Source organism: Haliotis asinina, chromosome 3 (assembly GCF_037392515.1).
Source record: "Haliotis asinina isolate JCU_RB_2024 chromosome 3, JCU_Hal_asi_v2, whole genome shotgun sequence".
Classification (NCBI taxonomy): domain Eukaryota; kingdom Metazoa; phylum Mollusca; class Gastropoda; order Lepetellida; family Haliotidae; genus Haliotis; species Haliotis asinina.
This window is the reverse complement of record NC_090282.1, coordinates 32,721,889-32,748,066: the sequence shown is the minus strand read 5'-3', so window position 1 is coordinate 32,748,066 and position 26,178 is coordinate 32,721,889. Positions and strand designations below refer to the sequence as shown.

At 41.3% G+C, this 26,178-nt stretch overlaps 1 protein-coding gene across 1 annotated transcript in view; it reads left to right on the top strand.

The window, feature by feature from the left end:
- The window catches only part of LOC137276744 (adenylate cyclase type 3-like), a 43,539-nt gene that overhangs the window by 9,125 nt on the left and 8,236 nt on the right, over positions 1 to 26,178 (top strand). The window contains exons 4-17 of the mRNA XM_067808382.1: positions 9,109 to 9,220; positions 9,428 to 9,555; positions 10,997 to 11,155; positions 12,988 to 13,126; positions 13,603 to 13,746; positions 14,698 to 14,792; positions 15,511 to 15,672; positions 16,529 to 16,616; positions 16,771 to 16,890; positions 19,509 to 19,771; positions 23,690 to 23,774; positions 24,098 to 24,256; positions 24,735 to 24,881; positions 25,825 to 25,926. Of these exons, the coding sequence (XP_067664483.1) occupies positions 9,109 to 9,220; positions 9,428 to 9,555; positions 10,997 to 11,155; positions 12,988 to 13,126; positions 13,603 to 13,746; positions 14,698 to 14,792; positions 15,511 to 15,672; positions 16,529 to 16,616; positions 16,771 to 16,890; positions 19,509 to 19,771; positions 23,690 to 23,774; positions 24,098 to 24,256; positions 24,735 to 24,881; positions 25,825 to 25,926 (1,903 nt within the window). The remainder of the gene's footprint in view (positions 1 to 9,108; positions 9,221 to 9,427; positions 9,556 to 10,996; positions 11,156 to 12,987; positions 13,127 to 13,602; positions 13,747 to 14,697; positions 14,793 to 15,510; positions 15,673 to 16,528; positions 16,617 to 16,770; positions 16,891 to 19,508; positions 19,772 to 23,689; positions 23,775 to 24,097; positions 24,257 to 24,734; positions 24,882 to 25,824; positions 25,927 to 26,178) is intronic.

Genomic DNA, 26,178 nt, shown 5'->3' with positions numbered 1-26,178 from the left:
TAGGTAGTGTCACATTACAGAGCGGAGATGCTGACAGTAAGTAGGTAGTGTCACATTACAGAGCGGAGATGCTGACTGTAAGTAGGTAGTGTCATATTACAGAGCGGAAATGCAGACTGTAAGTAGGTAGTGTCACATTACACAGCTGAGATGCAGACTGTAAGTAGCTAGTGTCACATTGCAGAGCGGAAATGCAGACTGTAAGTAGGTAGTGTCACATTACACATCTGAGATGCAGACTGTAAGTAGGTAGTGTCACATTACACAGCTTAGATGCAGACTGTAACTAGACATTATGACTACACAGCTGAGATGCAGACTGTAAGTAGAGACTATGACTTTATTCAGCTGACGTGCAGACTGTAAGTAGGTAGTGTCACATTACACATCTGAGATGCAGATTGTAAGTAGGTAGTGTCACATTACACATCTGAGATGCATACTGTAAGTAGGTAGTGTCACATTACAGAGCGGAGATGCAGACTGTAAGTAGGTAGTGTCACATTACACAATCGAGATGCAGATTGCGAGTAGGTAGTGTCACATTACACAATCGAGATGCAGATTGCGAGTAGGTAGTGTCACATTACACATCTGAGATGCAGATTGTAAGTAGGTAGTGTCACATTACAGAGCGGAGATGCAGATTGGAAGTAGGTAGTGTCACATTACACATCTGAGATGCAGATTGCGAGTAGTTAGTGTCACATTACACATCTGAGATGCAGACTGTAAGTAGGTAGTGTCACATTACAGAGCGGAGATGCAGACTGTAAGTAGGTAGTGTCACATTACACAATCGAGATGCAGATTGCGAGTAGGTAGTGTCACATTACACAATCGAGATGCAGATTCCGAGTAGGTAGTGTCACATTACACATCTGAGATGCAGACTGTAGGTAGGTAGTGTCACATTACAGAACCGAGATGCAGATTGGAAGTAGGTAGTGTCACATTACACATCTGAGATGCAGATTGCGAGTAGGTAGTGTCACATTACACATCTGAGATGCAGACTGTAAGTAGGTAGTGTCACATTACAGAGCGGAGATGCAGATTGGAAGTAGGTAGTGTCACAGTACACATCTGAGATGCATTTTGCGAGTAGGTAGTGTCACATTACACATCTGATATGCAGACTGTAAGTAGGTAGTGTCACATTACAGAGCGGAGATGCAGACTGTAAGTAGGTAGTGTCACATTACACATCTGAGATGCAGATTGGAAGTAGGTAGTGTCACATTACACATCTGAGATGCATTTTGCGAGTAGGTAGTGTCACATTACACATCTGATATGCAGACTGTAGGTAGGTAGTGTCACATTACACATCTGAGATGCAGACTGTAAGTAGGTAGTGTCACATTACAGAGCGGAGATGCAGATTGGAAGTAGGTAGTGTCACAGTACACATCTGAGATGCATTTTGCGAGTAGGTAGTGTCACATTACACATCTGATATGCAGACTGTAAGTAGGTAGTGTCACATTACAGAGCGGAGATGCAGACTGTAAGTAGGTAGTGTCACATTACACATCTGAGATGCAGATTGGAAGTAGGTAGTGTCACATTACACATCTGAGATGCAGATTGGAAGTAGGTAGTGTCACATTACACATCTGAGATGCATTTTGCGAGTAGGTAGTGTCACATTACACATCTGATATGCAGACTGTAGGTAGGTAGTGTCACATTACAGAGCGGAGATGCAGACTGTAAGTAGGTAGTGTCACATTACACATCTGAGATGCAGACTGTAAGTAGGTAGTGTCACATTACAGAGCGGAGATGCAGACTGTAAGTAGGTAGTGTCACATTACACAATCGAGATGCAGATTCCGAGTAGGTAGTGTCACATTACACATCTGAGATGCAGATTGGAAGTAGATAATGTCACATTACAGAGCGGAGATGCAGATTGCGAGTAGGTTGTGTCACATTACACATCTGAGATGCAGACTGTAAGTAGGTAGTGTCACATTACAGAGCGGAGATGCAGATTGTAAGTAGGTAGTGTCACATTACACATCTGAGATGCAGGTTGGAAGTAGGTAGTGTCACATTACACAATCGAGATGCAGATTCCGAGTAGGTAGTGTCACATTACACATCTGAGATGCAGATTGCGAGTAGGTAGTGTCCCATTACACATCTGAGATGCAGACTGTAAGTAGGTAGTGTCACATTACACATCTGAGATGCAGGTTGGAAGTAGGTAGTGTCACATTACACAATCGAGATGCAGATTCCGAGTAGGTAGTGTCACATTACACATCTGAGATGCAGATTGCGAGTAGGTAGTGTCCCATTACACATCTGAGATGCAGACTGTAAGTAGGTACTGTCACATTACACATCTGAGATGCAGATTGCGAGTAGGTAGTGTCACATTACACAATCGAGATGCAGATTGCGAGTAGGTAGTGTCACATTACACATCTGAGATGCAGGTTGGAAGTAGGTAGTGTCACATTACACAACCGAGATGCAGATTGCGAGTAGGTAGTGTCACATTACACATCTGAGATGCAGACTGGAAGTAGATAATGTCACATTACACAACCGAGATGCAGATTGCGAGTAGGTTGTGTCACATTACAGAGCGGAGATGCAGGTTGGAAGTAGGTAGTGTCACATTACACATCTGAGATGCAGATTGCGAGTAGTTAGTGTCACATTACACAACCGAGATGCAGACTGCGAGTAAGTACTGTCATATTACACAGAGAAGGTGGAGTAGCCCAGTGGTTAAAGTGTTCGCTCGTAACACTGAAGACCGGGGTTTGATTCCATACTTGGTTACAGTGTGTGAAACCTATTTCTTGGGTACCCTGGAATAATTCTACCAGCGGTGGAAAACTAAACTCACTCACTCGCTTTACACAGCTTAGATGCAGACTGCACCTCGTAGGTGCATTCATCAATTGTTTAAAAAATACCGCCAGGTTTGTACGCTTTGGGTTTACAAAAAGAAATACCCTTAGATGTTTTGGGCAGTTTCAAAATCATTTCTCTGTGTCTAGCAAGAAGGGCTGGTATGACAAAATAGAAATGTACAGCATTAAAGATGGATATCGAGGTACACAGGTTACCAGGTGTTTATAATGATAACGGATCGTCATCCGAACAAAGAAAGTTGGTGTCCGTCAGGGTTCGCTCTTTGTTCCTTTTTGTTCCATTATTTTTGAACGCTATATCTGATGGAGATGATTGCGTAGCAACGGTGATTGCGACGATTCGCCGTTTGGTTCAGTATATAAGATACACGTTGCTCAAATTGGAAATCTAAAAGAATTTGAAATAATTATACATATATAGGCAATAGTTCATATCATGTAATAATGATAAAAGAGAAGCAGTAAATTTCTGGGGAGGACCAAATTTACGATATCACTGTGAAGCTAGAATTCTGCTATGTATCTTCCTCGGGATAAACATATAGTTTTCTTGGAAGGGTATCTCTAGATCCCTGGCCTATATATTGTTTGTGATGCATTGACAGGGCCTAAATTATTTGCCGAGAGTCAGAACAGAAGAATTTCCATTTGTTATTCAAACTTGCAGTGAAGTAAATTTCAACCAGTCGATAATGGCTACCAAATGTTTCCATACTCGTAAGGAATCTTAAAGAAACAGCTGCACGATCCCGATGTATGTGAAGTTTATGTTTATGAACCACTGTTAATGCTAAAAATCATTGGGGCAAAATAAGGACTCTCATATAGTTTCTGTCAACTGGGCGTCAAATGAGGAATGTCCTTGGTATAACGAACCACAAATATGACTTTGTGAAAGTTTTACTGACGTTTTGAAAGACTGAGTGAGTGAGTTTTGTTTTACGCTGCACTCAGCATATCACAGCTTTATGGCGGCGGCCTGTAAATAGTCGAGACCGGACCAGACAATCCTGTGATCTATGCAAATGGGATTCGAAGTAATATGTCAACCAAGTCTGACCATTCGATCCCGTTAGTCGTTTCTTACGACAAGCATAGGTTACTGAAGATCAATTCTATCCCGGATCTTCACTGGTTTGAAAGAGTGTAGAGATTCAATATACAATATGTCTTAACATAAAGGGAGATTCATTACGAGAACGAGTTTAACGGCAACCGTCTTGTCATACAGTCTTCTTGAAGGCTTCTTTTATCACTATCGATCTTTGTGCATGTATCTTAACTTGAAACAATGGAGAAGACTTTTCGACTTTTTTATATTTCAGTTCAGGTCGTGAAATCCGTGACAGCGACTTAACTGTTCGGCTGTTATTGAACTATGTCAGATCGTGGCCAACTTGCTTTGTTTTTATTTCACCTGGACACGCAAAAATCCAAACTCATAAGCATGAAAAATAAACATATCAGCAAAGGTGAGCACACAGTGTTTTCAGTGACGGCCTATCAGCGTTCTTGGGTTACAGAAACGCCAAGTAGCTGTAGTGTAACTCATTTTATAGACCAAACTTCAGTCCACGTACAAAGTTAATGCGCAGTAGTGGTGTGTTTTATTTTGATGGCAATCAATACCTATTCAATATCCCAGTGGACGTGGCACACTTATTAATTACTTTGTCAACAGCTGAGCGTGAGTGACGTGACGATTCACAGGTTTGTAGAGGCACAATTCCTAACGTCGGTATAGGTGTTAACGTATGTCGTTGCACGTCGTGTTACATGTGGAAGCGGTGATGTCCGTGGATGTAGTCTCAGGGAGCAGTAGACGTTTTATTTCATTCTAATGGGTTATTTCTCTTGTTCCCATTGTTCTCAGCTCATATCCATCCGACGTCGTTGCAATACATTTGACGTCGCAACCGTTTTGATGTGACGTCGCTCCACCTATAGTCTAAGGTGATATATAGAGAATCTCACCCATGTGTCTTCTGATATCAAATATATCAACACAAGTTGATAAAGTAACATATGTCCGAGGCTTGCCGAGATTATTTCATGACGTCATAGCCTTGTCAGGACATTGAGCAAAATCTACCATCAAAGCGATATCGTCCGATCTCACACAAGGGATATCTTCTGTGGTAATTATACTTATTATCCGGAAACACATATTTTACGTATTTTTGAAAGAGACCTTTTTGGGAATACATGATCGCCCACTCATGACGTTATGTGCAAGGATTTTGGCTAAGGCTCGCGACTTCCACAGTGATTTGCTCATGTAATGACTGACACTGGAGACTCAGTGCCAGCTTTGTCGAGCAATGAGAAAATTGTCAACATTCGTTAACATCCATGAGTTGTGTTTTACAGCAGTGGCGTTATGTTTCTCCATCTCCTCTAGGGACATTTGTATATTACGCTTTTCATTTCAATTACTTCACATCCATTAACTCTATTTAAGGCGATGTGTCGCAGGACAACCCTGAACCTTATGAACCGTGGTGGGCAGAAATGTGGTCAGCTGGTTGGCTTAGGTCACTGATATTTTATTTTCCCAGACAGTCAAGCTTATCACCTCTGATCGTATCTGAAACAAGCCATAAACATATATCTGGTGGGAACAGCTGCTTTTCAGATATACCACCTGTAAACGGAAGCTAGTAATTCGTTCCTGAATCTCGTCTGAATTCCTCCATGGAAGAAAGTAGTACGATGCCAGGCGTGTTAGTGTATGGACGTGAGAGCAATAGTGATTTGTTATAGTTAATTGTGGAATGATCGATCAAATATCACGATCAAATATCGGCGTCGTTGAAGGCAATGTGGTACCAATGATTAAGAATCTGGACATGAAACACTGAAAGCCTGAATAAATCAAATAAATGCACGATGTGGTGATTGTGTATATCTGGGTATTTAATCATTGCCATGGCTATAATGCATGTTGAAACTGAAAGATTACAGATTGGCCTTTTTAACGGCATTCTTTCAGCATGCAAAAATACAATGCCTGAAAATTACCAGACTCAGACTGTGTCGGTCACAAGAGGCAAAGCAAGGGTGAACGTTATGTCAAGGGATCGCTGAAAACCAGTGCATGCCAAGGGCATAGTTACCATTATAAAAGAAACCCTGGTGTACGCATGTGTGTTGCTAAAGATCACCAAACGTCGGCTTGCTCAAACCCTCAATACTATGGAGATATAAAAGTTTGCCACCTATCGAGCTGACAAAAAAGAATTGGTTTGCTTCGCGCCTTCAGGCAGCGAGGGTTATAGAGACAGATTCCCGAGACTTTGTGACATCCTACAACGTGAAAAAGCGGCGGTGGCTAGATGGTTGACTTTGTGTTCTGGCAATTTGGTGCGTTATTGTGAGGGTGTGTACCTAGAAGTACTAGTGTGTACTAGAAGTACTAGAATCTGTACTTTACTGAAAGAGCACGACCCCAAATACAACATGTGTTACTTATCACCGATTTCTAAATTGCAAATTACAGAAGAATGTTACAAGTTACAACCACCACGAATTATTAGTATCCTAGGCATACATGATCTAAACATTTTGACGTTGTTGTTAAATTATCAGATGTGTTTATACACTTGTACATTTGACCTTTTACAGTTCGAACAAGTGTCAGCCACAATTTCCTCAATACCCCGTGAGGACTAGTAATTACTATAACGGATGAGGTAGTGAGTGAGCGATTTGGTTTTTATGCCGCTTTTGGCAATATTCCAGCTATATCACTGCGCGGGACAAGAGAAATGAGCTTCACACATTGTACCCATATGGGAAATCGAACCCCGACGGGCGAACGCCCAAACCACTTGGCTACCCCATAGCCCCAGTCCAGTAGTAAGCGTCGGTGACTTGAAATGAAGAGCCCATGACATCAGTCACTGTTATAATCGGCCCAGGCATTTACAGGTAGCTGGGGTACTGGAAAGTGGGATGTTTTAGCAAGAAACATAACTATAGCCTCGTTACATGACCAAACCTGATAGCACGAGTTGCACTTTGGAAACTAAACAAGTGGCGGCACTTGGATTTATTGATTCTACAGACATTTATAATATCAGAAAACTGTAATCACACTTTAGTTGTCACGAAATCCATGTCAATGCTCAATCGCCCGGCAACCTGACATCAGTGTGTTCTGATCGCCGGTTCATTACAGCAAATGACCAAACACTGATGACAAGCTACGATACATGATGCCGACTGTGTAACAAAGATCTCATAATGATCCCGGTCTTCTAGGTTGTACATATTAAACCATCGTTACCCTGACCTACGACTTGATAAACAAACTACCCTTCCACACCGATGGGCAGCTAACCTCAATCTCCTTTGACATTTTGGTCTCGTTTGACGCGGTCCTACGGTACCAATATGCAATCAATATTGTAATGATTATCAAAGCATTTAGTGTGCAATGAGAGCGACATTTATCCATGTTAAGGGACGTGTAGTATCGAACTCTGAAAGAATACACCCAATGGCCCTAACGATGTGTGACAATGGGATCTCAGGGTTGTGGGGTGTTCATAAAGGTGCAATAGTTCAGCGACAAAACATTGTCGCTAACTAATTAGTACCTGCAGCTCGTAGGGTAAACATTGTGTTTCAAAGGATATTGATAACATCCTCAACCAGGGCCTGTGTTTGATTACCACCAGCCCCTAACGATGATAGGTTTCAGTACAGGCTGGTGAAGTGTTTTCTGGTCTTGTTTGAATCAATGGAAAGTAATGGTGCAAAACATTCGTCCACCGTGACATATGAGTACCATTGATGAATTTCCAAGTAGAGTGGTTTAGTACCAGAGTCGGGATATAAACTGGGTTTATATTGCGACTTTGAGATAATATATTAATGGTTGAGCGATTTATTACCGTGAGGTACAAAACCAGACCTGTTGATGAGACAGTTAGGAGCGATGCCACCCTCTCTGGACAAATATAATGGACATAGACAGGTACACGGAAGGATGCCTATAAACAGTAACTGTAGAGACATTATTCTCCATTATTCTCTATGAGAGACCACTCCTTGCCTGAAACGCAAGAGCTCTATTCTAATCGTTTTATTTAGTTTCATTAATGATACATGATTCCATTTTTTTTGTCAAACAAAAATACCTGTTTGCTGTTTAATGAAATAGTCTATGTTTGATAATGAGTTAAGTCTTTTAAATTCCACCGGCAGTCTGTTTCGTCGGTGAATAACTCCGCTTTTCTCATTTATGTTCGGTCTGTTTGTAATGTAAGCCTTTCTCTATAGTCACGAGAGTATAGTTTGCGATACAAACGGCAATCTGTAACTGTACGCATTATGTTTTGACAAGAATATCAATACTATATTAACATAATTCTAACATTCATAACAATTCAGTACATAAAAGACACACACACGCATTCACGCAGTAGAAGTCGATGTAGAAATCTTACACTTTCATTACACCTGTAATCAAGACGAGACTGGACATTTGCTTCTGTCGTATATACGGGTATGTACACGCATGTTTATTGGTACGGGTATGTACACGCATGTTTATTGGTACGGGTATGTACATTCATGGCTCGTATTTCTGTCTCCATCTTTAAAAAACATCTACGGCAATGAAGACTTTGGAAGTGTAGACATCAAATATGGTTTCCCTACACCGTTTAGATCCCCCAACCCCTCACATTGTTTAATACAAGAGGAATGACATTCAGTTTATTAAATCATTACGCGTATTATCATTCGTTTATAGTTACATTTAATACACTTGTTCATGTATCTTTTCGTGTTTATTATGTGAGTGAAAATTTATGTTATTGCAACATTATCTTTTTTGTTTTGTGTGTGTTTTTTTCACATCGGATTTAGGATTGTTTTTGTGCAAACACTTTGTTACATTTGTATTGAGCGAAAGCATAATTTCAGTCAAAAGAAGTTAAGAATTCGAAGTCAGTTCAAATCCTCCAGAATTTCCCTTTTGTCTCATCGGACAAAAAGTATGACGAATCATTACTTTTCAAAAATTACATGGAACAGGAGCATGTACACCAGAATGAATAATTTCATGCCATAATTTCCTAATTTACTCCTTAATAAATATATTTATCTTTCACTTAAGGTTATTAGGCTATGCAGTGTAAATAAATTGTCTGCATTGCTATAGTGAATCAAATCTGATCGGTGCTTATTCTACTCCTTACAGCATCCTGTTTGCCGACATCGTGGGTTTCACCGCCATCTCCTCGTCGTGCACAGCTGCGGAGCTCGTCAAGACACTAAATGAGTTATTTGCTAATTTCGACAAGCTCGCAAATGTAATTAGAATTACATTTTACGAAAGTCTTTTAAACTAATTTGTAAAATCTATTCAGACCACCGACCGAACATTTTACAAATCAAATGATTTAAGAATAACATTGAAGTATACTGATCAATAGACGACAGGTAAAAATACGCTTTCATTTTGCTGCAACAGTTGTCACCGATCAAATAATGAAGTGGTACTTTCTTCTTACTTACAGAAGTTTCACCAGCACCGGATAAAGATTCTAGGGGACTGTTACTACTGTGTATGCGGCGCTCCGGAACCACGACCAGACCACGCCGTTCTCTGCATACACATGGGTCTCAACGTCGTCGACGCTATAACGTACGTGCCCTCGTTAACGTCAGTAAAACATCGTCGGTGCATGAGTGAGTGAGTTTAGGTTTACGTCGGTTGTAGCAATATTCCAGGAAATGCACGGCGTCAGAAACCAGAGATGGGCTTCACACATTGTACCCATTGGGGGAATCGGGCCCGGTCAATCATGTTTTAGGCCGCAGTATTCCGGCAATATCACGTCAGTGGACCATGAAAACACACACCGCTTATTACAGTCTTGGGGGAAATAAGTTTAATCCTGGGTAGCCTAATTGATCCATTAGGGTATTCATTAGGTGATGCATCTTGCAGATTCCATATTGTGTTATCTCGGGGGATGGCTGTATCTCTTATCTCTGCTCGGTATAATCCTGCTGACATTCAGAAGGCCATTCCACTGTACCAGATAATGGACGATAACGAGGTTGCTGTTGCTACTACCTGCAGCCATCATATGGTTAAAACACGTTCATTTTCAGGAACCGAATACGTTTCTTATTGTTTGACATCGATGTCTGGCGACACCCAGTTTTTCTTTTCCGATCTAATTTAAGGGAGGACCAACAGTCTACCTATGATTTACATCCTCCAGTAAACGGTTACATGATCGACTTGTTTAAAAAATTACACACATGTGGTCGCATACTCACAATGTCTAGGACGCTGGGTAGTTATTTCATCAATTCAACACTTTTGGTATATCTATATACGAAAGATGTCAATGTGGATCTGAACTTGATCTTGACGATGGTTGTGCATGTTCCTGGAACTGCTGACAGCATCACTGACGGCATTTGCGCTTGAGGGATAACCTGTCTCACATTTCCATATTCATGAATTCCTGAAACGCTTTTCTTCTCTTAACCCTAAACTTGTGACATAAATAGATAAAATTTTATAATATCCCTTCGACCGATCCCATTTTTTTTATAATATTCCTTTACAAATTCAGACTATTCCATGATATCCCTTGACTGGACCTCTGTATTCCATGATATACCTTAACAAGATCCCAATATTCCTTAGTATCGCATGACTAGACCCAGTTATTTCACGATATCCCTTGACTAGATCCCTGTATTCCATGATATATCTTGGCAAGATCCCAGTAGTTCATAATATCGCATGACTGGACCCCGATATTTCATGATATCTCTTGACTAGACCCCTGTATTCCATGATGTATCTTGGCAAGATCCCAGTAGTCCATAACATCGCATAACTGGACCCCTATATTCCAGGATATACCACGACTAGGACCCGCTATTTCTTCATATCTTGAAATGATTTCAGTAGTTGATGTAAACATGCCCCAGAGTTTTATGGAACTCCTTATTCAGCATTTCCCCGAACTGACAAAGAACTGCAGTTCAAAGATGCGTTGAACGGCCCACATACAAACAGAAATTAACCACACATTGGGTGTCATGCCATGCTTACGTTCCAGATACGTGCGAGAAAAGACAAAGAGGGACGTTAACATGCGCGTAGGAATACACACCGGCGCAGTGTTAGGAGGAGTGCTGGGGCAGAAGCAATGGCAGTATGACGTGTTGGGAAAGGAGGTGATTCTAGCAAACAAAATGGAGAGTGGCGGAATCCCTGGGTAGGTGCCGTGGTTGCTACGTAAATAATAACCTAAGTTTCACTGTTTTTGTGTTCTATTTGTGTACTTGCCACAACCTTTTATATGTGGCGACTAACGGGTGGTCAGGCTCTCTGACTTGGTTGACACATGTCATTGTATCCCAGCTGCGTAGATCGATGCTCATACTGGTGATCACTGGATTGTCAGGTCCATCGTTGATTATTACAGACCGCCCCCATATAGCTGGAATATTATTAAATCTTAATATCAATATTAACCAACAAATCATTCAACCTTTTACGGTCATCGGAGTCCATTTTGAGCTGCTTATGAAGACCGATTGCTCCCTGGCAGCGATGTTTTATACATCCTCGATATCTCCAGGGTATACGTCCCGATAAGTCTCCACTATAGCCTGGACACATCTACAGCTCTGCCCGATAAATTTATTACCTCCCATTGCTGGTTCCGCCTTCTCACAGTAGCCAATCAGCTAGGTCGCCGTTATAACCGAGCTTGCTAGTGTCAACAAAGGCAGCGGTCGCAACTGCGAAGATTTGCTCGCAGTGCGTCCCACATGTTAGAGAAATCATACAAACAAATTGACAGGTCCGAAACTTTAAAACAACATTTGCAACAACGCCTTCTACCTCTTCCAGAGAACCTCTGCATGGTTTCTGTTGCCAAGTATAATCGGTCAAATAATTCAAAAAACGAAAGTGAGTTGTGATTGGTTCGCTCAACTTCCCAGCGTAGAGACCTGACTGGATCAAAAGACAATCAAGGCAGGTAATAAATTTATCGGGCAGAGCCGTAGATGCGTCCAGGTTATAGTGGAGACTCATCGGAACGTATACCCTGGAGATATCGAGGATGTGTTTTATAGAGTAAACACTTGACCTCAGTAGATCATTTTATTCGTTAAACACGAATGGCGATGGCACTTCAGAAGCAATGACCACTGTTACCATCATGGCTACGTTTTACCTCTAGGCTACCCCAGCGCACCCGCTGGCGAATGCTTCCTGGTTAGATAGTACCAATCGAAGCCAGAAGAAACAATTAATCAACTAATAAGCAATTATATTTTCCTTATTTACGTATTTCCACACTTTAGAGAGACGTTGATACCAAATATTTCCAAAGAAGACACAATCTCAATGAAGTATTCTTTATAATGATTGAAACATTTCCAGTGAAAGCAAACAGTGAAACACACAACAACAGACAAGCATTTGTCGCGGTCTTCATTGGACATGTGGCGGTTTTAATAAACAAATAATGCGTTGGGAGCAGGAAGTGTATTGTTTGTTCTAGTTGCATGTCTTGGTAGCCTTAGGTCTTTATTGTCGTAATTGCTAAGCCGGAACCAATACACTGTTGGTTATCTTCGATTGTTAGTGACTAACTGATTTGATATACGTTGGCTCATTTGTCCAAGGCGGATGGAGCTTTGTCTTATGTGTTGACATGACAGTAGCGATCGAAGTCATTGTTTTTCACCTTGGGTATCACCATATACTAATTAGGGACCCGACATATTGTCTTGTGATCACAATGCTTAATGTAATGGAAGAAGTCATAAATAATTGTTCGTTTAAGTGTAGAAAGACACAGACACAGACACCAACAAATAAAAAAAAACTAAAAGGGAAAAAAGGAGACCCCAACGTACAAGCACGTATACACGCACAAAAAAAACAGGCAGTTATTGCATATTCAGTCTTGTCCGTGTATCAGCGGCCGGTGCACCTTCAATAAGAAACACGTTTCTAGTTCAGAACCCAACATCTCCTATATGCGATCTTTAACTGAAGTGAATCTGTAAGTGACGTCAGACTTCTCTCCAGGCGGGTACACATTTCGGAGACCACCATGTCCTTCCTTCACGACGAGTTTGAACTAGAAGGCGGCAACGGGGACCAGCGAGAAGACTACATCCGTCTACTTGGTCTCAAGACATACCTGGTCAAGTCAGTCCTCAAACCGGTAGGTTCATGGTGTCCAATGATCTTTTGCCACGGTCCCACCTTACACTGTGTACGATACCCTATGCAATACGCATACACATTTGACGGTTGACAACACTGAACTGGTTATAATGTCTAAGTCCCCACAGTCACTGAGTTTTTGCTATTTTTTCCACACTCTGAGTTGATGAAGTGAATGAACTAAATAAATGTCTTCTTGACCCTCCGCTGAACAATCAGTGAAGATCAGCTGTAAAACTGATCTTCGGCAACGCACACCTGTTGAATGGGATCAGGTGGCTAGACTCTCCGATTTGGTTGATACATCCTATTCCAAATGCGTATATCAGACGCTAGATGTCTGGTCCTGACTCCATGACTTGCCTCGTACACATACATTTGGAATAAGTGCAGTGTTACATAGCATATAAGCAAACACACTCTGCTGAACAGTTAAGGAGTAAGGCCAGAGAATCATGGACTGGAATGTTTCAGCTACAACCGGAACAAGTTAACGGCACGTCCTCCAAGAACGACAAACAGGTCACCGCCAAGAAAAAGGTCTTCTCCAAGACTGGGTCTCCAGGAAACAGTCCTTCACTGGAGCAAGAGGACGGCATTCTCATGAACACATATGAGGTAAAGATGGACGTTTTGGGTAACTGTATGATATCTACACGTTTCTTAGAATATTATTGTCATCTCTTATCCGCTCTAATAAGGGACGTGAAGGCCCAGGGGTAGAATAGACCTTCAGCAACCCATGCTTGCCATGAAAGGCGACTATGCTTGTCGTGAGAGGCGACTAACGGGATCGGGTGGTCAGTCTCGCTGGCTTGGTTGACACATGTCATCGGTTCCCAAATGCGCAGATCGATGCTCACGTTGTTGCTCACTGGATTGCCTGGTCCAGGCTCGATGAGTTACTGGAATATTGCTGAGTGCAGCGTAAAACTAAACTCACTTATTCACGCTCTAATAAGGAAAGCGACAGCTCATATGATGCACTCTACTTGTTTCTGTGATCAATTATTACTTTCGTAATAGTTTAAAAATGGCAACCAATTAACAGACACTATAAAACTCCCGATTGTCTACATTTTCAGCTGATATGGTGGTGTAGACAACGTGTGTCATTTCTCACGGATTCAGGGTTAACTTCTGTCTTTTTAAATAGAAATAATGTTAGGAATAATTTTTATGGATATCAACCTCTTTATTATGAGAACACAACGTTGCTTACTCCTTCATCAGGTGAATGAGAATGGGGTACAGAGCTATATTATATATGTACAGGTAAAACAATAACAAAGTAACAAGTGGAGTGAATTAACGAAAGCTGGAAGCCAGTATAAACAAGCACTGATAGGAAGCCGACAGTTATGATAACAATGATGGAAGCCTATGGTAATACATTACAGATGATGGGATATGTTTACATAACACAGATAGGGGATAAGGACGATGTACATGATTGGGGATAAGGATGGAAGCCAATGGTGATACATAAAGAAGTTGATATCCATAAAAATCATTCTTATGTATTTCACTTCTGAATGCCCTTCAAAGAGAAATAATGTTATTTTTCAGACATCTGGCCAGCGAGAAGAAGGGGATCTTGGAAGTGATGGTGGAAAACTAGAACAGCGACTTCAAGAGGCACTTCTGGAAAGGGACAATGAACAGTAAGGCGACCCTGTGATTAAGAGAGTAAAGGGTTGCAGCTGGTTGGGGTGCAGGGTCACATGTGTGGGTACACGTTATAAAGGATGGGGTGCGGTGAGCAGTCCTGTAGGTAACATATATAAAGGAGGGAGCACTTTTGTTGGTACAAGTTAGTTGGGGAGAGGAGCGGGCTGGTGTGAGCACTTGTGATAAGGAATGAGGGACGTGAGTACTTCTGGTAAGGTACTGGGGAAGTGAGCGCTTCCGGAGAATGATAACACTGAGCACTGTGGAGAGACACTTAGTACATCTATGTTTCATATATGGGCTTTTTCGTATGTACAGTATGAATGTTTGTTTATTAAAACGATTGATAGAACAGATATCTCATCAGAAAGATATTGCTTGCTGATAGTGAAATGATTGTCGAATAAACATGGTGCTAGTCACGATCTGATGGCCAAAAACTCCTGTCGATTCTGAATGGCAGTTGATAATGTCACCGTCGATCTTTACAAATTGAAAACATTAAGATCATTAACAGTTAATGGAAGCTCAAAACCAACATATTTAGAATCTTCTTCATTAGTTAAACAATATCTGGGAGACTATATTAGTTAGTCCAATCGCTGATGAGTCTCCTCGTTTTTGCACGGATACGATAACACACGTTTGGCATAAGCTGATCCTGATAATGCATGTGTGTGGTAATACAATCTGCGCTGGTTGTTTTCACAGGGGCGTTTCCAAGCAACTGCATCATCTGAGCATGCGCTTTGTTGACCGGAAGCTGGAGACGCGTTATCAAGGCAGACGAGAACAGTTCAGCGACATGACTTCATTGGGGTTGTGTTTGGTCGCATTGTTCACGTTTCTGGCCCGACTTTGTGTTCTGCCTGTGTAAGAATATAATTCTATAATATCTATAGTATGTATATATCTGACTAAAACTGTTCCAAATATCTTCTTTTACATCCGATCTACCTTTATATTCGCACACACAGAACGTTCCTTTTGTATGTTCCTCAAAACTACGGCTGTTGTTTAGAGTGAATGAGTGAGTTAATATTAAAGGTCACATCGTAACGAGAACAATCTACAAATTAAACGAAAATAAATCTATACCATATGAACCTGTCGTCGAAAGAAAGTAGAAATGCAAGACCGTCACAAATTTGGTTTTTAACTTGCCTGTTCATAATGAGTGCCTCAGCATATTCGAAATAGGTACAGCTCCATAGCACTATTTCTGTTTTCTTGGAGGATCGTAGTATTGCTTCTGAAACCGATCCAAGTGCTAAGTTCGTAAGTTTGTGTTACGTCTACATTATGTTACGTCAGTCGGTGCGTGAGTTAATGTTATTTATCGCCTCGGCAAGGATTATCCTGGTTATATCCTTGTGGCATAAAGAATCGAGTCTGGACCAACACGCCGATGAACGTCACGCCGGCGCCTGTTGCTTCCTAACAGTGGAGTAAAACCATACCAAGTTTTACTTTGAGAAAACCATTAATCTTCGACAGAATGGTATTTGAGATGCATTATACATGCCTGTCAACTGTATCCAAAGTCCAGGTAAAGAACGTCCGAGTGTTTGCCATATTTAAACGGATTATTTACAGACCGCCGCCATATAGCTGGAATATTGCTGAGTGCGGCGTAAAACCGAACTCACTCACTCACCCATATTTAAACGTCCATGTTTTGCAAAGAAGCGTTGTTTTCTTGACAACATTTTGAATCTATCAATTTCAGCACATTCTTTGTCCTGTATTCATTCATTATTGGGATGCTGATACTGGTTGCTATGACAACATTTACAATGGCTGTCAACCACAATCCTGTAAGTAAAGCACATAAGATCCATATATTTGCTATGGCATTTCACAAAGCATATTAATACGATAATATCGCAATCTATTTTTCATGACTCAAGGCAGTTATTTTATGAAAATCAAATAGGGGTTATTTGGTTATTAATTTTCATTTGCTTTCAGAATTCATGTCCCAGCTGTTTACTGCGCCTCTCAGAAAGAGTGGCACAAAATATCGTCCTCCGGATCCTTTGGACTGGGTTCCTGGTCTTGGTACTCACCGCCACTGATGTTGTGGACATGGTATGCTTTACCGTGTGGAATGGCAAAATAACAGACTAGTATATTTTGCAGTCCCTTAAGTATATAGCTCTATACCCATACTACAGGAGCATGGAACTAATATTCCCTACGAACAAACCCACAGATGAGACCGAATAGCGAGTTTGTCGTTGTACAAGTCTCATTTTATGGTTGATCGAATTCCATTATTAGAAGCTGTCACTTTGCCGAAAGCGGCGTAGAATACCACTCAGTCTTACTAAATGTCTAGTAAATGTAGACATGTTGCCATAACACATTACCTGTTGGAATATATAAACAGATAAATGTTTTCTCATCTTTCAATTTTTGCCAACATTTAAATGAATGAAATTATTTAACATTTGGAGCAAATTATAATGTGTAAAAATGTAAGTAAATAGCAAAGTCGTAGTTCAACAGAGGCAAATAATAACTCATCATTGACCCCATAATTTGGCTACTCTAGTGACAAGGTTTTAATAATGTTAAAATTGACGTCAGTCTGAATGTTTTCACAATAACAATTTCTGTTTCAACACCATGTGAAATCTGCACATATTAACTATAATGCTTGTCCCGTTTAAGATCTATCCACACAACAACAGAATTCGCTGTTAGACACTTCTAGGAATAATTCAATGAACTATACTACCTGGAAGTTTCATTGTGACATTCGCAAGGTCACCAACAGCTCATACGATCTATATATTTTCATTTATGATCAAGGATGGTATTAGGTTTGTTTATCTATTGTTGTGCTTGATTATGATATTGTAAAGTTCGCTCCTCAGAAGCATTAGCACATTCACTGTGATCTCACTCGGCTACCCTCACTTCATTGTCATCACCAAATTGGAAGACGGCCATCTTGAAACTAGATTCGCACGTTTTACACGCTGCAATCACGTTATCCAATCTGTCGGCAGTTGTGGCGCATATGGTCAATATTACTTTGTATTCCTGTTATTGAATCATTAAGCGTTGTACGAACTGTATACAACAATATCATCTCATCTGTTCATTATCGGATATCAGTGTTTATGTGTCACAGTTGCAGTCTGCGAATCGTCACGCTGTTGCACAGAATCACAGCGTTCTCTTGCGTTTCAGACAAGTCATAAAATATGTTGTGACAAATTAACTATCTGGCTGAGAAAAGTATATATTTGACAACTGGATTGTACCTTCAAATTACAAACGACATGAAGACGTCACCTGTATGAAACAGTTGATGAAACACATTAAAAGTTAAAGTGAACGTCACAGCTATGACATTCGTTTCAAATTCATCCCTTCGAGGAGTTCTTTCTCCTTTCATGTCTAGCCAGCATTAAACATGGGTGTATACTTGGGATGTCACCAAAAACGGGCTTCACACCTTGTACCCATGTGTTGAATCGAGTCTTCAACGTGACTAGCAAGCACTTTTACTTTGACCTGCACACATTGTATCCATGTGGGGGATCGAACCCGGCTCTTCAACATGACGAGCGAACGCTTTAACCACTAAGCTCCCCCACGACCCCTGTAAGTTTAATTGAAATTGACATCTAGCTAGTGCCCGGATATTACGCAGGTGACGGACTAAACCCAGAACGTGTGTGGTCTAGGAGTGTTCCTTGTACAGATGGTGCTTCCTGCGATCCATACCACATATTATATGGACTAATTGTCGCCTCCGATGGAAACCACGATGGGCATTTATCTGACTAGTTTTGTAAACCAAGCGCCTAATGACTATCGACTGTGTGTGACATATGGTTTGTTTTCTAAACTAGTTGATATGAAACTCAGGTTATGGGGCAGTGAGGGTGGCCTAATGGTTATGTCGTTCGCTCGTCACACGAAAGACCTGGGGTCGATTCCCCACATGAATATACTGTGTGAAGCCCTATTCTGATATCCCCCGCCGTAATATTTCTTCAATATTGCTGAAAACAGCTTAAAAATAACCTCACTCATTCACTCGGGTTATGTTGTTGTTTTGTGTGTGTGTAACATTAATGGATGGGCTGTGAGAATTCAAGATAACGTATCTGACTACTGTACAAACTTTTGAGCTTCCTGATTCATACCCAGAAATACCGCCAGGATACAGCACGGGTGGGAGATGAGGTTGGCAGAAGTTCTGTCGCAAATACATCAAACTCGGCTATTTTAAAACCACTTTTCGGAGTTTAGTTGAAATGAGTTTTATATGGAAAAGGCCACACCTCTTCCCTGGATTACGCACATCGTACAGCAGAACAGCATCCCTCTACCGCACAAGGAGACGCTAGTTGTATTAGAATTCCGTTACTACCTCCTGTTCTAGCAACGTTTACTTTCTTCTTTCGTTGGTCGGGGCGATATAAATGTGGTCCACTGTAAAAGTTTGTTTTGAATTATCATGTGACGTAGGTCTTGACGCCAACTCGTCTGAGATGCCTTTACGAAAACAAACGAACAAAATAATTTTATTAATCCCCGCCACATACAGACACTTGCGGGGATAGAGAAGAATATTTTCTTTTTCACTTAAAATCTTTTCATACATATTCATCAGCTGTGTTTTCTCACACGTTGGTCTACTATTCGGTGTACTTGTCAATTTAATTTGTGTTTCTCTCTATTTCTAGTTTGGGTGCGCCATTACCAACCATGCAAACAGCACCAGTAACAAGTGGATGTTGCCATCCGATCCCACGTGTAAATACCCACCTTATTTCATTCATACCGGAACTCTCGTCCTTATGGGGATTGCAAGTCTCGTCCAGATTGGACAGTTTGTGAAAGTGGTGTTAGTGGTTTCCATAGCAACCCTGTACTGTGTTTTAGACGTCGTCGTAATGCCGCAGTTGTTTGACAGTTACGACATCTCCGTCTACAGCCAGTATGAAAGGTGAGCTCACTGGTGAGAATGTCAGGGCAGCAAAATACATAAGGAATAAGGCTATATGGCCTTAATACTATGAACTTATAGGCTACACTATAACGACATACTTCTCTAAAATCATTGCATTTCTGTCGCCAATACTATCAACCATAATTATACTTTATTCACAAATAAATGTATATATATATATATATATATATATATATATGTGTGTGTGTGTGTGTGTGTGTGTGTATTTATTTATAGACCAAAGCATTGTTGAAAAAGCGTGACATTGTGCCTTTAATATGAAACTATACGGATTACATTAAAAGCCATCCTTGATACTTCAGTGTTTTATGTCCTCACTCTATTTAGTCAATGTCTTGGTCACATTCGCCAGAATAGCTTCGTTTCTGTGACCTGTTTAACTAAACAACGCTGAACATATACTCTTTAAATGTTTCATAGATATTTGGGTATATTAAGTTCATTGGTCCATGATTACAAAATCTGATGTTTTTGGTTAAGAAACTGTCACACGGTCAGTAAAGACAAAAACTACATTTCTGTTTTTCATGACAGATCATCTCTTCACCATATTTTTCGGAAAATGACAGATCCATATTGAGCATTAAGAGACTCGGCATGAGATTCATCTGTTTCTGTCAGTATATAGTGGGCCACATTTTCAGGATTGTTACAAACTGTACTGTGTTTTTTGGGAACACCGCAATGTCCCAAGCAGTATTCGAGATAAGTGCCAGTCCCTGGGTCTGCTATAGATCTTGTGTTGGGTCACATTTCTGTGAAAACTTATGGTGGGCACTACATGTACAGGTTGATTTATTGGTCGCAAAAATCTGCAGTTTTTTTAAAGAGCTGGGTCGAAGTCGGCAGCATCTTAAAACTGTGTCCCGGCGCAGCTTGGATGTATTTTTGTAAAGTCATTACCCTAGACGAAGATCCTTCTATCCCCTTGTTGCTATCTGTTTGGACATCATCAGTAAGACTCGATTGCATAAAGACGATGTACTATTTATGTTGACACACATGGTCGTTGCCTTTTTGTTTTAGCGAACGGTAGAAAATTCTGTAGGGGAAGGTCAGCCTGTGGCATCCTTTTCTGACACTTAAAAAGTCTACAGCAATATTTGCCAAATTATCGACCCTGTCGTTTCCACGCAGACCAGCATGTGCAGGTCCCCGAGGAAAGTCAACATCCTAAAGATCTTTACTCGGTTCATTAAAAAGGATAAGTACGGAAGAACCGGATAACCAACCCATCGCTGTCCGAGTCAGTTGTAGAAACAGTTGACGCAGGCTTTATCATGGCTAGATTGTAAACTCTTTGTTGTGTTTGCCGTCTGTATTTGACCTTGGGACGATTATCTTCAACTGTCTCATTATTCAGGTGAGCAGTTATATATATCACGAGAAGCTTGTATCTGGCATTGACTTTAGATCAAGTTCAAGGAGGCATTGCTGGTCTTTATTTTCATCCTCATTAGCGAGGACATTCTGTGATTTGTTGATAACTGATGAGAATGACAGTGCAAGTAACAGCAGCGCACGGGTTTAGGGCATTATTATAACGCAAAATAACAATCGAGCATGATTCGAAATGAAACAAAACTGTAATATTAAACGTACTCTTGTTAGCTTTATACTTTTAGTTTTTACTTTTTCGCTGTGATTTGTTTAACGATACAATTACGTACTTGAAAAATACACTGACTGAAAGTCTCATAATTTTGGAGGCTGTTCTTACCTAGTAATGGTTTGATAATGCAGAGTAATGATGTTTGTGATAATACTATAATTTGTAATAATATATACTCTTCAAAAAAGAAACGCATACCCCAAATATTAGTGAAAATTTGGTTTTAAACAAGGACGTGTAGATCAGCGGAAAACAAAGGTACATGAATGAAATTTTGTGGAGCAATGTATTGTCCGTATGTCGTGAGACTAACAGTCATCACAGTCATTACTGCTGTCCACCAGGTGGCGTTGAAGTCAGTACTCCGTATGACCACCTCCAGCTGCTACCACTGCCCGACACTTCCTGGGTACATATTGAATCAGTCTTTGGATGTTTTGTTGTGGAATCCTTCTCCACTCCTCCTGCAACATGTGGAACAACTGTTTAAGGTTCTGTGGTGGACTGCGACATTGACGTATCCGTTTATCGATCTGATCCCACCCCAAAGTGTTCGATTGGGTTTAGACCCGGGGATCTAGAGGGCCAGGGAAGGGTACTGATGTTGGTATTGGCAAGGTAGTCCACGGTGGCACGTGTTGTGTGGGGCCTGGAATTGCCCCTTTGGAAGAGTTGCCGTTGACGGTCAACAAAGTGGAATCTGGTCGATGTATTGATTGGTCGTCAGATTGCCTTGCACAAACACAAGTTCCGATCTGCGGGTGTATGACATCTCTCCCTACATATACAACTTCCACCACCGAATCTGTCCACCTGTCTGATGCAGTTAAAAGCAAAACGTCCATGACGTCGTCTGTAAACACAGTCTCTATCATCACGTCGCTTGAGAGGATAACGGGACTCATCGCTAAACTATATGCGCCTCCAGTTTGCCAGGTTCCATGGCAGCACCGTGTTACACCATCTCACTCGTCGACGTCGATGTAGTTGTGTCAAGGAGGGGGCAACTTGAGGACTTTTGGCCCGTATTCGTACTTCTCAGAGACGATTCCTGATTGTCTGATCGACTCCAAACTGTTCTTGTGCTGTGTCCCGGGCACTACGGTGGGGCTCACATAGGTGGGTTACCCGGATGTACAGGTCTTGGCTAGGTGTGGTGACTCTAGGTCTTCCTGATCTTGGACGATCATTTGTCGAATTTGTTTGACGAAATCGATCCCACAATCGAGTTATTGTCCTGGGATGAACGTTGAAGTTCCTTGCCACTTCACTCTTTGATTCGACAACTTGCAATCGTCCGAATACTTGGTTTCGATCGGCAGCGTTGAGACGTCCCATTTTCGTGTGCAGTACTTGCAAAGATCGTGGATGAAATTGTGAGATTCATTTGGGTCTTTTATAGTCACATGCTGTACTCATGCTTTGCACTTGAGAAACAATCATTGTGCCTGATATTCCTGCTGCATTATATCCACGAACATCATGACAATCCTGATTGATAAAACCGTTCAAAGCATATTTGATTGCGTTTGGTCAAGGATGATCTTCTAAAGCATTCCAGAAACAATGTGCAACTCTACATATGTGTATGAAACATACACATATGTAGCCTCAGCCTTATCTAGCCTCATGTAAGAATGTCGAGTTTTGATTGGTCCACGTGACTCTGATAAAATACCATGTACATCCATCACGATCTGCCAGCGGGAGTATAAAAGTCGTAAACTCCCGCTGCGAAAGTCATATCACCCCACTACGCCTCGGTGACGACGCGAAGTGAGAAAAGCGTGCATCGACAAGCCTTTAGTAACGAGGTCAAACGATTAGCTGGTGTCAACATGGCAGCAAGTCGATTCGATGCGTGTTGTTTTGTTTGGATTTAGTGAAAACAATCAGCTAGATAAATGCGTTATCACATCGTGTCTCGGGAAACACGGGGTTTTATCAGTCCCTCGTAAGGTTGTATTCCCTTACAACCTTACTAGTTAAGCTATATGTTGTATTCCCTTACAACCTTACTTGGGACTGATAAAACACTGTATTTCCCTCGACACGATGTGATAACTTATAAAGTATCATTTTTGAATTCATTCGGCGTTCCTCTTTTTGAAGAGTGTATTATATTTCATATTTAGAAGTGTCTGGTTTCTTGTCGGTATATCTTCAGCTGTTATCTGGAGACTTCTTTGCTTCTGTTCAAGATTTGAGGTTGTAATGCATGGTTTGCAGATACATTATTAAGAGAGTAATAAATATGCTATAGTGTGTGCCTCTTTTCTTAGGGACCACGTGATTCTGCCGTCGAAGTACCGATTGGCAGCAGCGCTTACAGCGGTTGCTGTTGCTGTAATCTTTTTCTGCAGGCGGGTAAGTTAAGCTATATGTGAGCGGGTTTAGTTTTACGCTGTTTTTAGCAATATTCCAACAGTATCCCAGGAATGGGCATCGCGCATTGTACCTATGTTGGGAATCGAACCGGGGTCTTCAGTGTTACGTTAACATTTAGACTACCCCACCGCCGCCCCACTTGTCGTGCGAGATCGTAGATCAGGTGGCCAGGCTCTATGACATTTTGATTGCATGTCATCCTATTTCAATTCATTGAGCGATCCTCTCGGTGTCAGTAACTGGACGTGTCTCGCCACATTAACTAAAAAAATGGTAAAGTTACTTGAATTATCTCCCCATAGACGGACTCTACCTCTCGGAGCCTGTTCCTTTTGGCCGAGATATCCGACAAGCAGAAGGAACAAGTAACATTGCTCAGGATGAAAAACGAGGCTCTGGTCTACAATCTACTTCCGGGTCACGTGGCAAAGGACTTTTTAGGTTCCCAGAAGAAAGATGACGTAATTAGTTTCCTAATAATTTTTGAAAACAACGAATGCCATGAGAACGGTAGATTAATAGATTTTATTGCCTTCTTTGTGATCTCACGATGTCAAAGTCTAGTTTTCATTTTTAATCAGTGGTTTTAGAGGGATTCATGTGTTACGCTGAGGATAGTTTAAATCTGTTGAGTTGTATATTACACAAGTAGTATTCTGGGACAATGTGTGTGCTGTGTATAATTACACTGTTCTGAACTTGGATGGCGCTTTTTGGAATCATTAGGTGTGATATGTATAGGTAATAACAACGAATATAGACTAACGTGTACATGCTCATCAAGTTCAACATATCACCATTCATTTACATCATGTAACCAACTACGACTTCTGTCGTTGTCGTACAGCAACTGCTGCTGCTGCTGCTGCTGCTGCTGCTACTACTACTACTACTACTCTAACAACACTTTCTAATAACACCCCGTTTTGTGCATTGTAGGAATTGTACAGCCACGCCTACGACGAGGTCGGGGTGATATTCGCAGCCTGCCCCAACTTTCACGACTTCTACAACGAGAGCGCCGTCAACAACAACGGTCTTGAGTGTTTCCGGTTCCTCAACGAAATTATCTCCGACTACGACGAGGTGGGAAATATAACTGATCAATTTGTTGCCAAAATGTGTATGTGCTACAACTAAAACACTATAGTAACATGCTACTTGACAGTAACACTGAAAGGAATCTTACTGTCCTTCCAATACGTCTTTTTGATTTAATAAAGAGAACATATTCGCACTAATAACTTACATATATTTTTTTTCGTTTTATTTAATTTCCACGAAGGTAAACCTTTTCGTAACAACTTCCAGTCTTCCTTTTTGCTGAGTTGCGTCCCTTATCTGTACCGCGACCTGCTGATCGTAGATTAACGTCCCTGGTTAAAACAAGGCTTGTGTCAGCACCATAAGCATGTTTGTAGTTCCACTAAAGCAGTTCTTGGACCTGCATCTCTCTCTTTCCACGCACAGCTTCAATTGCAAATTCATCGGTTCCCAGTTGCACAGATCGATGTTCACTGGATTGTCTGGTCCAGACCCGATTATTTACAGACCGCCGCCATATAGTTAGAATATTGCTGAGTGCGGGGTAAAGCAGCACTCAATCGTTCACTCACGTTTGCGCATGGATTAGGTGGGTTCAACCTCATAGGTAAATATTTAAGAACTTGGTTGCATTAAAATATAGCCCCATTTGCGACAACACTGAAATTAGGTTTCTCACTTCCGTCTTTATAAGGGGGGAGGGATAGCATAGTGGTTAAGGTGTTCGCTTGTCTCACCAGCGACCCGGATTCAGTTCCCCAAGTAGGTACAGTTTGTGAAGTCCATTTCCAATTGTCTCCGTTGTGAGAGTGTCAAAACATTGTAAACCTTTACTCACACTGCACGCCAGTATATATCGACTACAGACGCTGTTGCTGTGCGACGCATGGCTGAAATTTGTAACTATCGTTCCAGTCCGGTTTCTTGTAGGTGAGGGTAGTAGTTACGAATGATGGTGAACTGAAATGTTAATATCTTTTTGCAGCTGCTGGAACAGCGTCGTTTCTCCTCCATATGTAAGATCAAGACTGTCGGTCCTACGTACATGGCGGCTAGCGGAATGACCGGAACTGTGCAGGTTACCAAGGTAACCCAGAACACACGGGCAATATCCAGGGCTCAATAGATCCTCGGCAGTGGGCATTATGACAAAATATGAAGTGTGTTTGTTTCTTTGTATAACCCCGCACTCAAGTATATTCCATATAAACATACACTACAGAGTCCTGATCCGCTAAGTCTTTGTGACGTTACGATTAGTCGTAGCTCCACGGTTTACCCACAGGCGGATCCTGAGGGACCCCCACTCCCTATTTTTGCCCCCCAAAGTTATTAAATT